This window comes from Nasonia vitripennis, chromosome 4 (assembly GCF_009193385.2).
Source record: "Nasonia vitripennis strain AsymCx chromosome 4, Nvit_psr_1.1, whole genome shotgun sequence".
NCBI classification, from domain to species: Eukaryota; Metazoa; Arthropoda; class Insecta; order Hymenoptera; family Pteromalidae; genus Nasonia; species Nasonia vitripennis.
Window position 1 is genome coordinate 12,402,347 of NC_045760.1, and position 16,615 is coordinate 12,418,961.

Sequence of the window (16,615 nt, forward strand, 5' to 3'; positions counted from 1 at the left end):
GTGAAGCATTTAATACGTGATTCTGATTGGTTGCTGGTTGGTTGTCTAGGCAACGAGATCAGAACCGCGCGCTTTAAATTCATAACCTCAAAACAGTCATAACCCTGGTAGAAATATTTGAGGTGTTTAAAATGAAATGTGGAAACCCCGATGGCAGAAAAAATATATGAAATGTAACTAGCAAGAAACCTTAGTAAATTAATCATTACCAAGAGTGTAGTATTAAAACATGTGTATTGAAAAGTGGCACCATAACCCTATTTAAAAGTAGTAATAATGTGTGTGAATATTATTCAGTTTTTTTTAAATGTCAGTGAGAAGTGCAATTAAAAGAATGAAAAGTATGAAGATATAATGCTGTGTCTCTAAGAGTTGCACGATAATCTCTTGAACAAGAAGGATCTGATTACAGATGACGACCGTCGTTGGAAAATAGGTATGCTGTAAATGTTGTAAGAGTTTAAAATTAGAGCGTAAATCATTGATTTATATTAAGACTTTAAATAGAACAAATTAGAAAATTGAGAGCGAGATTATCTGATCTGCTATTAAAATAGATACGACATACGAAAGGCTTAAAAATTGCACTAAACAAATTTAAATAAATTATGAAAGGCTTGTAATTGTGAAGTTTCTCAATGCTTTGATCGATAGACCACCCAGAGATCCCTCAGCGTACAGGAAAATTAAATAATGTCAAAAAGTTCGATGCACTCTTCTTTGGCGTGCATTTCAAACAAGCTCACACGATGGATCCGATGTGTCGACTATTGTTGGAGCATGCGTATGAAGCCATCATCAATGCAGGCGTTAATCCAAAAATGCTGCGCAATACGAAAACTGGCGTTTTCATAGGTCCTTGTTTCTCTGAATCCGAAAAGACTTGGTTTTACGAAAAGCTACAGGTATTATGAAATATAATATGTACAAGAAGTAAGTAAAAAATATTAATAATTGTCGTTAATAGGTGAATGGATTTGGTATTACTGGTTGTGCTCGTGCTATGTTGGCAAACCGAATTTCTTACTGGCTTGGAATCACCGGACCAAGTTATACAATCGGCACAGATTGCAGTTCAAGTCTTTATGCGATTGAACACGCCTACAATGCTATACGGGAAGGACACTGCGATGCGGTAATAGTTGGAGGAGCTCTTTGCCTGCACCCTTTCGTTTCTATGCAGTTTTTCAAATTAGGTATAATCAATTATAGATTTCCAAGTCTAAATTTGCTATTTGTATAATTTAACATCATATACTTAGCACCAACTTTAAAGTTGTATTTACAAAAAGCTTTCTAAAAAGGCGTACTCTCTAACGATGGACGATGCAAGACGTTCGATGAATCGGCTAACGGCTACGTGCGATCTGAAGCAATCACTGTAGCTTTCCTGCGGAAGGCTAAAGACACGAAACGCGTCTACGCGACCATTGTCCACGCCGAAACAAACTGTGACGGCTTCAAGGAGCAGGGTGTTACCTTTCCCTCAAGTCATGTACAGAACGTTCTGCTGGATGAATTCTATCTTGAATGCGGTATACCACTATCAGAAGTTAATTACGTCGAGGCTCACGGAACTGGCACAAGAGTTGGCGATCCCGAGGAGGTGAAGGCCATAGATAAGGCGATAGCTAAGGGGAGAACTAAAGAGGCGCCTCTACTTATTGGATCCGTCAAAACGAATCTTGGACACTCCGAGCCTGCCAAAGTATGTGTTATACTGTAAAACAAGTTAAAAGCGGTTACTTAATATAATAAAACGTTTCTATGGGAAGGTTATTATGGCAATGGAGACTGGTGTCATTCAACCACATATCAATTTCACGAGGCCTCGTTTAGAGATCGGCGCATTTTCTGAAGGAAGAATCAAAGTTGTGACGGAACCTACATCGTGGAAAGGAGGATATGTTGGTGTAAATTCTTTTGGATTCGGTGGCGCTAACTATCATGTACTCCTCAAATCAAATCCCAAGGAAAAGATCAATAATGGCACGCCCCAGGATGATTTGCCACGACTAGTCGTTATTTATGGTCGATCATAAAAAGCTGTAGGACATATACTAATGGATGTAAGTGAATACATTTTTGCACACCTTAATAAACGTTTGATTCTAAAAATCGTGTCTAGCTCGAAAGCAGACCAGTTGATGTAGAATATGTGAGACTCTTGCATGATATTCTCAGAGGACATAAAAGGTCACCTCAGCAGAGGATATACAATTTTGCCACCGCGTGAAATAGCTAAGACCTCTAAGAGAGAAAAAAAGTCGGCTACTGGAGTAAAGAGACCGGTCTGGTTTGTTTTTTCGGGGATGGGATCTCAATGGCCTGGAATGGGTATATTCAAAACTTGCTTATTTTTGGTTTTTGCGGGCGTTCATAAAATATTCTTTATTAATAGTGCATTTGATACATTTTTTAGGAGAAGCATTTTTACGTATGCCGACATTTGCTGAGGTTGTAAAGAAGTGCAACATTACTTTGAAACCTTTCGGTATCAACATTGTTAATATCATCACTAGCAAACACAAAGCAGCGTTTGACAATATTTTACACTCATTTGTTGGAATTACTGCAATCCAGGTGAATTAGAATATTTTTTAATCAAAAAGTCATAAAGAACGATTTATAGAATATATATTTATAGATAGGTTTAGTAGATATTTTGAAATCGCTGGGCATCGAACCAGACAACATAATTGGTCACTCTGTGGGAGAACTAGGTTGCGCATACGCCGATGGCTGTTTCACTACCGAGCAAATAATCTTGTCAGCTTATTTTCGAGGTATTGCATCAATCGAAACGAAGATCATTCATGGATCTATGGCAGCCGTCGGTATAGGTTATCAGAAACTAAAGGATTTATGCCCCCCTGACATTGATATCACTTGTCACAATTCCAATGATAGCGCGACCATCAGTGGGCGTGTAGAATCCGTGAACAATGTCGTTTCTGAGCTGGAAGTGAGTACAATATACAGAAAGGCTTCAAATAAATACATAGTTCAGAAAATTCTAAAATAATATGATCCACTTTAGGCTAAGGAAATTTTCGCAAAAGATGTTCCCTGCAGTAATCTTCCATACCATAGTCGTTACATCTCTCCAGCTGGGTCAAAACTACTTGCATATTTGAAAAAAGTTATCCCAAATCCAAAACCACGCAGTTCAAAATGGTTGAGCACTTCTGTACCAACTGACAAGTGGGACACTCCAGCAGCTTATTTTTCTTCTCCAGAGTAGCATACGAACAACCTCCTTAATCCAGTGTTGTTTGAAGAAACCTCAGCTCTTATCCCAAAGGATGCAATTGTTATCGAAGTCGCACCCCATGGTCTGCTTCATGCTATTCTTCGTCGATCACTAAGTCCCATGGTAACAAACATTCCTCTGACGTATCGTGGGCATAAGGATAATGTCTAAGTATTTTTACAAAGTCTTGGGAAGATGTTTAATGCAGGACTTCATCCTCGACTAGATAAATATATTCACAGTTACAATTTTGTTAATAAAATGCAAAAATATTAAAAGTATAGTTCAAGTATGTCTTAAATAGCTAATCTATATCCACCGGTGGAATATCCCGTAAGTCGCTCAACGCGAGTAATTTCGCCACTTATCAAGTGGAAGCACTCAGATGATTGGTATGTCACTTCCTTTAAGTCCCAAAAGAAGTTAGAGTCTAGTGAAAGAATAGTTAAGGTCGCGCTGTCAGACAGCGAATATGAATTTTTGGCCGGCCACGTGATCGACGGAAGGATTCTCTACCCCGCTACTGGTTACCTTCAACTTGTTTGGGAGACTCTGGCTATGATGCACGGTGAACTCTACGCTAAATTGTCTGTCGCTTTTGAAAATGTCAAGTTTATCAGAGCAACAACTATTCCAAGGGACAAGGAAATAGTGTTCGTAATCAGTATTCAACGAGGTAAGCCTATTTCTTGTAAATCATATATATAAATCTAGAAAATGTGTTGCATAATTTAATCTTCAGGAACCGGAAGATTTGAGGTTTCGGAAGGCGCTGTAGCCGTGGTAACGGGTCATGTACGCGTGATCACTAACCCAAAAGAGGAAAAGATTAAAACACCTATATGTGCTAGTGATGAAGAGGAAATAATGTCAATGCGTGACATCTACAAAGAGATGAGACTTCGATCTTATCAGCACAGTGGTTTCTTCCAAGGCCTATTGAGTTCAACGTTAAGGGGTACGAAAGGTCGCATTATTTGGAAAGGTGACTGGGTAAGCCTTTATTACAATATACAATATGCTGCAAATACAAATATTAGGCACGGATACGAGAGGACTGTTCGTGCCTACGGCCATCAAGAAATTGACTATTGATGCTTCTGCACATTTCACTTATATGGAGTTCGGTGAAACGGACAAAGGTACATATCATCAAAATACTTATACAGTATTTTTAAAACACTTTTTTTACAACATGAATTTTTAGAATTCTCGGTATACTATAGCAGCATTCACGATGTCATAATAAGCGGCGGTATAGAAATTCGAGGCTTAAAAACTAGTGCAATAGCTCGTAAGAAATTTGCTAACGATCCTGTCCTAGAAGAGTACAAGTTTGTTCCGTTCAATGATAGAGCCGACGTATCTCTTCGTGATATTTCTAAGCTCTCGACTCATATATCCCTCGAGAACCACCGGGGAATCAAGGTAAAAACTATCGAATTCATAGATGAAGCTGACGAAGTTACAGTGGAAGACCTTATATCTCCCTGGATCTTAAATTGAAAGATGAAGTATTTTCAGCAAAAATACAAGTTCTTGATCCAAAAAAACTAAATGGTGATAGCAATGCTCTTCTCGCAGTTGGCTACCATATGTTGTCAAAGGATCGTGTAAGAACTTTAAGTTTGTTGCTGTCGGAACTAAAGCAGAATGGATTTTTATTGTCCCGTGAGAAAGTCAGGGATACAAAAAACATAGAATACCTTGCACAAATTAAAGGGCTGCATGTTATATTAGAGAAAAAGTATGGAAAAGAAATGTTCATACTCATAAGAAAGCAAGTAAAGCTGAAAAATAGAGTCTTAGTTATTAATGTGGACAACGAAAACTTTAATTGGGTTGAAAAAATGCGCAAAAGTATGTCAGAGCAGTTGAAAAAAGAGACCACCGAAAATACAAGAATAGTCTATGTCGGACAAGGAGAATTCGACAATGGTATTTGTAATTCAATAAAACAATAATTTCGATTTTGCTAATTATATTAGTTATCTAAAATAATTAGCAAAATCATTAACATCATTTCATCATTCTAGGTCTTATAGGCTTAATAAATTGTCTAAGACAGGAGCCAGGTGGTGAAACCGTTCGAGGTATTCTCATTCAAGATTCGAATGCTCCAGAATTTTCTTCTCAAAATCCTCTATACGCCAAGCAGCTGCAGAAGGACTTATCAGTGTGTGTTTTGCGAGAAAATAGTGTTTGGGGCTCATGCCGACACTTACCCCTTCCGCCATTGAAGCATAAACCAGTACGACACATTTGGTTGAATCAAATAATTCGCGGGAATTTGAGTTCATTGACTTGCTTAGAAGGACCCATTCGATTAGAAGAAGAGAACAAAGATTTCGTCCACATATTTTATAGTTCCAAAACTTCAAGTAAATTGGTTTTATTTTTGATTAAGAGAACTTAGGCATTTGTATGCTTTCTACAATCATTGCAATTTACAGAGATGTTATGTATGCTACTGGTAAACTGGCTATTGAAACAGCTGGAGATACAAGACAGTCCAAAAAAGTGCGTACTAGGTTTTGAGTACAGTAGCATTGATGCGTCGGGAAAACGAATCATGGGTTTGGTAGAGAATCGCTGTATAGCAAACCTTCATATTGCCGATCGATTTCTTTGCTGGGAAATTCCTGAAAGTTGGAGCTTAGAAGAAGCAGCCACTATACCATGTGTTTACGGAACATGCTTATATGCTTTCTATGTGAAAGGTTATTTTTATAACAGAATATTATATTTCTACTTACAAAAGTTATTTTTAATAAATAATAAAATATACTTCATATAGGTGGAATGAAGAAAAGTGACAAGGTCTTCATTCACGCCGGAACCGGTGGAGTTGGTCAAGCAGCTATCAATTTAGCCCCGCACGAGAGTTGCGAAATCTATACGACAGTGGGAACGCCGGAGAAAAGGCAATTCATACGTTAACACTTTCCTCAAATTCCAGACGATCACATCGGTAATTTCCGCGACACTACTTTTGAACAAATGATAATGAATAAGACAAATGGACGAGGTGTAGATATCGTTCTCAATAGTCTTGCCGAGGAGAAACTTCTGGCCTCTATGGCTTGTTTTGCTTGGGGAGGTCGGTTTATTAAGATCGGGAAATTCGATCTGTCTTCTGATAATCCCCTAGGTATGCAGTGTTTCTTAAAAGAAATTAGCTTTCAGGGCCTTATGTTAGATCGCGTGTTCAAAGGACCAGATGAAGATAAAGTGTTTTTGACAAAGCTTGTTGAAAAAGTTGTCGCGCGAGGAAGTTAAAGGCGAAAACCAAGAGTTTAATTGTAGAACTTTATTTCGATACAGACTTGAAGACTTAAGGTTATAGCTGATATAGATGTTGATCTCGTGACGGCTCAGAGCAATCTGAATTTTTCCTGACGTTTCTACGGTAACTCTTTTTTTTACCTTCTTTTCTTTCTTTATATATAGTCGTTAACAAAAGTGTGTCGCATTCTACCGCCAGTTTTGAAAGCGTGATACATCGAATCACCTTTCTCGATATTTCAATATCTCAAGAGCTTCGCTAATCCCATATACAATCGTTCACGATTATGGCGCAGCTCGTAGAACGCAAACAAACAACAAGCAACTTAGTAAAACTCGAACTATCGGGAACACTTGTAAATGACAAATTAAAACAAGGGGCTTTAAAGCCACTGGTCAGGTAATGATTTGAGATTCTGTACCGTAATTCCAGATAAAGGATATGAGTACAATCTTTCCTAATAAATTATAGGACTGTATTTCCTAAAGAACGAGCGAAGGCAGCTTTCCGTTACATGGCTGCAGGAAAGCATATTGGTAAAGTGCTTATTAAAATACGCGACGAGAAAAAAAGTATTGATACATTAAACCTAGCTTTACCGCGATACTACTGCTTACCAGATCGTAGCTATCTCATTCTCGGTGGCCTTGGTGGTTTTGGTCTTGGTATTGACATTTAATAATTATTTTTTGATACTATGATGATACATTTTTTATTATCTATAACTTAATTGACACGGTTCTCAGTATAATGGGCAAGTAAAAACGTGTATTAACTTTTGAAATAGAAAACAAAAACAACTTTGATATTTAGGTTTATTCAGAATAGAATAATGTAGTCTTATTATACTGATATTGATGTCAATAGGTCTCAAGGATTTAAAGGGCGTAAGTTTGAGCACATCACTGGCAGAACTAGGTATGGACTCAATGATGTCTGTAGAAATTAAACAGACACTTGAGCGTGAGTACCAAATTTTCCTCACAGCTCAAGAAATCAGAAGTCTAAATTTTTCGAAGCTTCAGGAAATATCAAAGTCCAAAGAAGAGGCTGCTGAAAAAGCAACACCACAGATACATTCTGAAAATGCCGAGATTGCTAGTCATGCGAGTGATCGATAACATTGATCAGACTTGTGTGCCGTGTTTGAGGCTAAACACTAGAAATGAACGGGACAGAGGAGAGGTCCTTCTCGTCCCAGGTATTGAAGGTATGGCCCAGATCTTCAGAGTACTGGCGCCCAAACTCAGATCGCCAGCCAGCTGTCTTCAGTTAGGATTCATTGATCATACACACAAAACAGTATTTGAGATGGCAGATTACTTTCTCCCGGTAATTGTATAATTTTAAAATTATGATTGAACTGCGATCAATTTTGCTTAATTGATAACTTTTTATAATAAGTAGTATAAATTGATTAAATCGTTTTCATTAAAAAAAATGTTTACACTATGCGCTTAAAAAGAGTAAAGATTCAAAATTTTTCATAACTGGTTATTCATTTGGATCATTGATTGCAATAGAGCTTGCAAGGAGATTGGAAGATAAAGGATTAACTGAACAGCTGATTCTCATTGATGGTACTCCGTATCAATTAAAAGCTCTTCAATCATATCAAACTAGAGGTACCACTGAAGCAAAATTACAAAATATGGCTTTAAGAGAGATCATGCACGTGATATCTCCTACTGTCATTCCACAGGTAATTATTATTATTTACAATTATTATTGAATTTCAACTTCTTTAACCGCGAATCATGATGTGTAATATGTATTTAAAATAAAATTAATTTTTGTAACTTTGATAATACTTAACTGTAGCTCAACATAAGTTTAGAAAAGTGTATTACTTGGGAAGATAAACTACAAGCCTTTATAAAGCTTTGTCCTCCTGAAAAGTTAGGTATGAGCAAGAAAAATCAGATAGACTTTTGTACAACCATTTATAGAAGAGTAGTAGCTATTCTTGAATACGATGTATCAACATTAGGGCTTCTTAAGACTTACCTAAGGGGTCAAGCCTGGGTTAAATCCTGCAAAAAAACAAAAAGATATTCTTCTTACCAAAAAATGTTTGATTTGATGTAATTTGAAAAAAAAAATTCTATTGAAAATATATAAAATATACACCATTTTTATCGAAAAATAACATGTATATACCTTGTAAAATCATTGACCAAAATTCATGACATTTCACTATATAAATAAGTGTTTTTAGTCACTTGCCACGGCTTTTTGAAAGATCCGGACCGTCTTCTTTACTCTATCCGGGCTTAAAATGTACCTTAAACATGCCCCCTCGGACCGATCGAGAGACATTGCTAAAAAATATAAATCAAATACTGCTAGAAACAAATTTTGTTGCTAGCAATGTTTAATTGATATTTTTTAAATAACAAAATTTGTTTCTAGCAGTATTTGATTTATATTTTTTAGCAATGTCTCTCGATCGGTCCGAGGGGGCATGTTTAAGGTACATTTTAAGCCCGGATAGAGTAAAGAAGACGGTCCGGATCTTTCAAAAAGCCGTGGCAAGTGACTAAAAACACTTATTTATATAGTGAAATGTCATGAATTTTGGTCAATGATTTTACAAGGTATATACATGTTATTTTTCGATAAAAATGGTTTATATTTTATATATTTTCAATAGAATTTTTTTTCTGTCAAAGGTTTGTTTTGTGTTTGTTTTGTTGATATTACTCTTTTTTATCGGTGATTTCGTTTTTAGATTACAATAATAAAATTGAAATTTTCTACGTGCCAGGAAATCATATAACAATGTTAGATAACGACAATGTGGCGTTTGCAATTAATGGAGATCTCGTGGAAGATCCGACAGAATTTAAATTAAAATTAGGATAATGATTCTTATTTTTGAAGAAAAGTGAGATGTGTTACACCAGTAATTGATGTGACACTTAAAAACTGACAAGAGAGTCACCAAAATATGTTTAGTGCTGTAAATCGTAGATCAATTAATACGTGTGTCTTTATTTTTTTAACATACATTTTTTACTATATCTTTTTTTGTACTTATAACATATATTACTGCATTGTATGATAAATTTTTATATCCACACAATTTCGTCATTGTAGCAATGACTAAACATTTTGTCAATTATTGAAATAATTAATTATCAGATCGTACAAAGTTTTAATATATCTTTATTGTACTTGATATGCAAGTAGAAAAATCGGAGTGCACAACGCAAGTAATAAGACACTAATAAAATAAGTTTTTTACTTGATCAATTGAAACGTATTTTTATATAATCGAATTTTCAAGTGACGATAAAAGAACGTATCCATCTAAGATCTCATGCATTTTTTTGCAAATAACAATATTATGAAATATGACTATAACTTTATATAAAAGTATAAAAAAGCGTGTATTCTAACCATTATTTTGATTCATTTTGCATACTGTGAAATTGGTATTTTGCGAGCTTAGAAATGAGCATATAATAAATTCATTTCGCAACTTAAAAATATTGTTGATTATATTTTATCACATACATGAAGTGTAATTAACGACTGAAATTAGGCTTGGCAGTGATGACCGACTGTATCCAACGACTGATAGAACACGATGAACTTATTATTTTCGCCTAATCGCTCGTACATCAATTTCGGCACATTGCTCATCAAAGTATATAATTTTCTACTAGCTGGTTCAATGGCCAAATCGTTGGGGAAAGCCAAATTCTCTGGATCCCGAGTAATCAAGTCTAGAATAAAAGTCAATGAACTCGTTATTAGAAATCATATTTATACAAAGTTGTTATCAATGATGACTAACAGTATTTTTATAGCTAATCAATCATTACGATTGCTGTAAGAACTGACAGATTCCTTTCGTTATGCAAATAACGAATACAAAAATATGACTCCCACTTCAACAACTACCTGTTGATTATTGATCACCGAAGGAGAAAAAAAACTTAAGAAGACATGCCGCAAATGGCTATCGAACTATCGACATCGTGATTTCCTATATTATGAGAAAGCGAATAAATACCTCGAGCCCGTGAAATAGTAGGCGCATAATAATATACTCACTGAAGGATCCCGGATGCAGAGGCACTTTAGTGTTCCAGCAGGCGAGTCCGTGTCGGTTGATTTGCGAGAAATAAATGATGCCCGTCTCTGCGTCAATGGTCGATGAGGTACCCTGACTGTTCGGGCCTTTCTCGCCCACCATCGTGAACAAATAATAATTATCTGCCGTTGCGTAGCTCTCGTTCTTCAGGACGCTCGTGGGCACCGAGAACTCACGAATGGCGGACAAAGCGTGGAAGTACAATGTCTTCGATCCATCTTCCCGGTGCGGCGACACGGCCATCCCGAACACGCCGTCCGTCCAGTGGAAGTTTATTCCCGTAACATTGAAGTCGCCTATGGAGAGAGAGAAAGGTTGGTTTTGTCAACTGACAAAACTTCGGGAGAGCCGAAAGGAGAAGAGAGAAATTGCCGCGGCTAGCCAATGATCGTGTCAAGTCGTGGCTTCCAATGCATACATATAAAAGGATTGAAAAATTCCAAAATTTCAAATGAGCACACGTGACGGGCGACCGTGAAAATTTCGTTTTGAGAGTTACCATGATTTATCAAGCGTGAAGTTCAACACGTTCTATTTGTTTTAAGGACAGGCATTAGGAAGATTTCCGTTAGTACTTGTAAAAACTCGTTTGTCCCGTGCCGATAGAAATCTTAAGATGAAGAATTTATTCTAAAGAAGTTAATAAAATGTTTATACATCGCGTACATCCGTGAATTCTGTACTCGTGTCATATAGATTTTATCAGTTTTAAGCCAAAGTGAAAATTTATATGAGATGACAATCGTCGGACACTTTCTGAATATAGATGTGCTCTTCCCGAGCGTAATGTGCATGTAAACGGAAAGCCTCTCTACTTATAAATTTGCTTCTTTCCGCCTGCGTTCTTTATTCGCAACGACTCGCAACATCAACCACGCACATTTTCAAGCGCCCATCAAGAATTGTCTGACGTGTATTCTCTTACCGTTCAGCGGATCGAAGTGGAAGAAATTGTGATGGAATCTCCAGGAATTATTCTGCGCCCAGCTGTAAACGACCAGGCCATAGCCGCCAAGATCAGATAAGTAAGCGTAGGCGTCGTCGCAGGAATCTTTGTCTACGTCCACAGCAAGGTCGCCGAAGAAAGAGTCAGCTTTCTGATCCGAATCTTTTAAAGTATAGCTACGAATTATCTGAAAGTAAAAACACGAATATGCCTTGGTTATACTATACGTGGCCCTTGCGTAGGTGCATATACCAGTTCGATTCTCGCTTTCTCATCCACATATTGCGCCCCCGCTCGAGAGACTGCATCAGCGCACACGTGAGCGAGTCATTTATAATTTTTAACTAATACACGCGGGCGCAGTGTGCATCTCTGTATATTCACGCTGCGTCGTTTCGGATTTTTCAATGTTATCGATCAAAGTTACACGCCGAGTTATCCTACTCTTCTTGGAGGATTATTAATTTTATGAGCTCTTGGAATATAGAACATAGCGATTTTTAACTGTTATTTCCTACTACCGAATCATACATGCACACGGCTACCGTGTTGTTGTGCGGCTTCTTTTGTTACGTGCAACCGCTACGCAGGATCGATACAGTGCATTTCGGTGGGATAACAATAACAATGACGAATACCTTTTACAGGATTTGTGTCTAATCTGCCGTACTAATGTAATATTATTAAACGGCTACTCATCTGCTTTCTTTTTTTAAAATTTACGATGCTGTATACACATACTGATAAAATCACTCTCGCAGCGCGACGAAAGTTTATTTTGAACCATCGATGCGTAACACCATTCTCAAAGGCCGAACTTAATTAAAAAGTTAATTTACGGAAACCAGACGTGCCGCGCATAGAGATCGAATCCTTTGAAAAAGATAACATCCAATTTGTAAAGCCATTAACAATTATTCGGTTCCTCTGTATCGTAAGTCAACTCGTGAAAACTGACTGATTTCCTTTTCTTGTGCCGATATCAGAAGACTGCGCTGATATTAATAACACACTCAATGAATCAATCCGCGTCTCTACGCTATTACGAATTACATTTAACAATTATGACAATCGCACCAATTTTGATTTCAATCCGAGAATGTCATTTCCATAAAATTCAATTAAAAATTAGTTTGAATAATTCAAATAATAAAAGACTAGAACATAGAATACCTGATCCGTCTTCAGATCGATGACAATCAGACGAGGCGGCCTCACTATTTTCGTGTCACCCAATATATCATCGATTCCAGTGTCAACGCCCCAGAGCCGATCGCAGGCATCGACCCTAGTGCGGAAGATGCTAATTATGACGTCGTTACTCGTCGAGTGAACGTCATTCGCTTCCCAGCTTGGGTACGGCGTCAATGGCGGCGACTTGTCTGTTCGTTTTTTTCAACAAACAAATTTCGTGAATTCACATGATTTAGAAAACGAGAGCCGCGAGTACGGCAAACACGAGAAAGTTTTCGAGCATATAACGCGACTCATTGGTTCGCGGGGAAATTATATTACCAGTGGTCGTGGACATCTGGATATAATTCAAATTCGCTGGGACACCTTTCTTCCATCTGGGAACCGTAATGAACATTTTGTCCTTCCATACGCTGACGCCCACTGGAAGGTTGTCGGCCTGAATGAAATCTCCGGAAGCGATATATGCCATTCTCATTGATTCATTTGGAAAGTTATAGTCGAGCTTATCCCAGGAGTACAGTATTTCGGGCGGGTGACAGTTGACTGCTGTCAGAATTGCGAAAACGAATATCCACTGCATATCTGAAAAATGACATAAGTTTAATCTGGGATTATGAATAGTTATTACACGTCAGAGATGAGCTCGTGACAGTTTTTTTTATACTTGATTTTCAAACAATAAAATACGGATTTTCATTTTATTGTACATATTCGGAAAAATATAAAATTAATAACCGATTTTAAAACATTTCTAAAACACATTTATTTTTAAAAGCGAAAATAAAGGTAAAAGATTTGAATTTCAAGCTTTAACGTTACACGGTGTGATTCATTGATGAAAAAGCGGGGAAAATTTATTTTTCTTTTACTGAAAATATAGAGGTGCTTTTCTCTGTCTAGTTTCACAGCCAACCCAAACTCATAATTCTGCAGTTCTCGTACATACTACGTTACTCTTGAAGGTTTTATTGGTCGTTAAAACAATTTTATTCGAAGAAAGTTGTCTCGATCTAAGAATAAAACCTTTGAATGTACACTATCAACAATCTATAAAGTATTCACATGCAGTTATTTACAAGAGTCGCGTTTCGTACGCTCTAGAGAAGCGTCTGTTAATCGATTGCACACTCACGAGAGGTGATTTTACGAATTTAATCAGCATCGGCAATGGTAAATGCGTGAGAGAATCAATCGTCTACAGGCGATTTACAGATTTTTTTATTCGATTCTATGCAACGTGAAACCGACTATTCGCATGATGAATCTTCTTTCTTTGATTTTATTAGCATCCATACATATCGTTTTTACTGCCTTGAAAGTGACCATTGTATAGAAGTAGTGCGTAATTCTATAAACCGGTTTCGATTATGTTCGTGAGTATGAAATACGCAAGGAACTTCACTGCCCGACAATTTCATGACGGGGTACTGTTGTAGGAATAACAAACTGTCGTCATACGCGATTTTACTTTGCTGTTAATTTTACGTTTATATATTTTTCAACTAATCTGCGTAAATTCTACTTTCCCAAGTGTACCGGCTAAAACTCACAGCGGGTGTTTTAAAGTATATGTGTTCATTAATTTGAATTGTGTAGAAAAGAATGAAAAGGCTTTAATTTCCGTAGACAATAAAACAACTGTAACAAAATAATAACTGATACTTCACCAAAGCCTCTTTATAGTCTTATGGAAAGTTAATTACAGCGCAAATGGGAATTCGAAAATTGCCATCGCGTGTCGTCACAATACAAAACACGTTTCCCGTATGACGCCACACGGCACTATAAAACTCGACAATATATTCATCAAAGGATACATGTTTCAAAAGAAAGAAAAAGAGCTATACGGTTACAATCGAACTACGTTTTCTCTCGTTCTCGTCGAGATTATTATATAACAAAGAAAAAGAAATGCCCATGGAAAACCGGTTAAAATTTGATTGTGGTGACCGCGTTGCGACACAAACTATACGCTCCTCATTCAATCTCGATGCACAACAATGAACACAGACAAGAACCTTCCACTGATTTTCCTCAATCGTAACTATGCGCCATGCATAAGAATCCAAACTACCGATTCCTTCGATTGTCGAAAAGGACGCGCGAGTGCCGGCAGACACGCGCGCGCGTGCGTTCGATAAATTTTACACGGCTCGGTAACTCGCCGGCTGAGATTTTTTTCACGAACACTCCTTAACGCGCAAGAGCAGCACAGTAACTCAATACTTTTACCAAATGCGCGCGCGCGCGGACTAGGTATTCTTTTACGCGATCGAGAAATTTAAAGAGGCAGTCGGGCGATACTCACTGATACTCGATTCAACGGGAACGAAAGAGAGTAAGGAAGTGAGCGAGAGAGAATGAAGCCAACGAGCCACAGCCTCCTGGAGAACGGTATAACTCGGAATGAAGGCTATAGTTCGCCAGGCCTCGACTTTATAGCCGCGTGTTGTGGCTCAGCCTGTAGCCGCAGCGGTGGCAGCAGCAGCTCCGGGATGCATGTATGTGCCCGGTTTTCGTATACACACTGCGCGCAACGTACGATTACGCTCTCGACTCACTCTCCTGTGTGTATGCGTGTAACCTGATTCGGCTGAAGCACGCCGTGTGTAATGCCGCGGTTAAATTAAAACCGAAACAGGATCGGCCTGGTGTTTTAAGTGCATTTAGCCGAATTTGATTTTATCCCTCTCTCTCTCCCTCTCTCTCTCTCTCTCTCTCCCTCTCACTCGCTCTCTCAGCAGGCAGGCTTTCCTGTAATAATATTAAGTCGGCTGCATCGAGCTGGCTCGGGACGCGCTGCATTGGAATGAGAGAGGGAAAGAGCGAGTTCGCGCGGCGGTGGGTATACCTGTACGTAGATTCCCATTTTGCATCCGACAATCAATTGAATAATTCATGCTGGGCGCCTCTGCCTACCTACCTCGTTGCTGCAGCTGCTGTCGCTGTTGCGATCTACAAGTGTGTTTGCCGTAGTTGTCTGCACAGGCAGACGAACTTTTCGCATCGCTGTATCAACACGTGATTGCAATGCGTCTGTGACATTGCAATTGTAGCCAGGCTTTTCTTCGAGATTTATTTTTATTAGCGCTTTGATTTAGCTTGCGTAGCTCACGCATTTATATTTTAACAAGGTTTTTTTATGCAACGTGCATTGTAATTGTAATGAACTATTGCACGGCGATCTACGATTTACCTTTTGATAATACTATTCTCCATTGAAGAAAATCTTGTTACAGAGAAATTTTTAGGTGACTCTTTAACCCTTCAACTTCGAGTTCGTAACTGATTTTTTCATAGTTCATAGAAAAGTTGACGCACGGAAAAGTTTCTACATTTTATATGAAAGTAAAAGTTGTCAGAGAATATATAATATTATTTTGAAAGGATTCCTCGTTGACTTATACGAGTGGGTAGCACGGGCAATCATATTAGAAATGTATTTTATGTCATCTCTCGATCACAAAGAAAATTTTACAATTTGGCATTCATTTTGCAATAGGGTGCAGTGCAAAACTGTTACAACATTAGCATTTTTTAGATGAAAACTATATAATTTGTAAGAAATTTGTGTAATCCTAATGGTATACTCATAATAACTCAAAACTGATGAAATCAACGAGGGAATGTTTATATAATAATATAAACAGGAATATTATACTATACAGATATAATAATCAACGTAATTGGCTGTATAAAATACTAAACTGGAAACCAAATATTTGAATACTGAATATAAACACGACCTTGTAGTTTACAAGGCCAACTAGTTCTAATGAGCGGAAGGTGTTAATATTTTTTGTTAATTTTGTATTTATGCCGGTATATAAT

At 37.6% G+C, this 16,615-nt stretch overlaps 2 protein-coding genes and 1 pseudogene across 4 annotated transcripts in view; 2 read left to right on the forward strand and 1 right to left on the reverse strand.

Annotated features, from left to right (window-relative positions):
- The window catches only part of LOC100119509 (protein vestigial), a 397,514-nt gene that overhangs the window by 242,956 nt on the left and 137,943 nt on the right, over positions 1-16,615 (forward strand). The window lies entirely within an intron of this gene.
- On the forward strand, positions 335-9,918 carry LOC100120250 (annotated as a pseudogene).
- Positions 8,114-15,313, reverse strand: Y-f (yellow-f). 3 transcript variants are annotated; one of them, XR_004227396.2, is made up of 8 exons: positions 15,093-15,313; positions 13,103-13,366; positions 12,761-12,969; positions 11,567-11,774; positions 10,602-10,937; positions 10,059-10,270; positions 8,547-8,572; positions 8,114-8,430 (listed from the first exon to the last, which is right to left on the reverse strand). XR_004227396.2 is itself a non-coding variant. In XM_031928427.2 (7 exons), exons 2-6 carry the CDS (start codon positions 13,362-13,364, stop codon positions 10,083-10,085), a joined length of 1,203 nt encoding a protein of 400 aa, XP_031784287.1. In that variant the 5' UTR covers positions 13,365-13,366; positions 15,093-15,313; the 3' UTR covers positions 8,114-8,572; positions 10,059-10,082. The 3 variants fall into 3 exon arrangements, 2 of the variants coding, with proteins under 2 accessions (XP_031784287.1, NP_001154968.1); XM_031928427.2 differs by having other exon boundaries at positions 8,114-8,572; NM_001161496.1 differs by lacking the exons at positions 8,114-8,430; positions 8,547-8,572 and having other exon boundaries at positions 9,514-10,270; positions 15,093-15,219.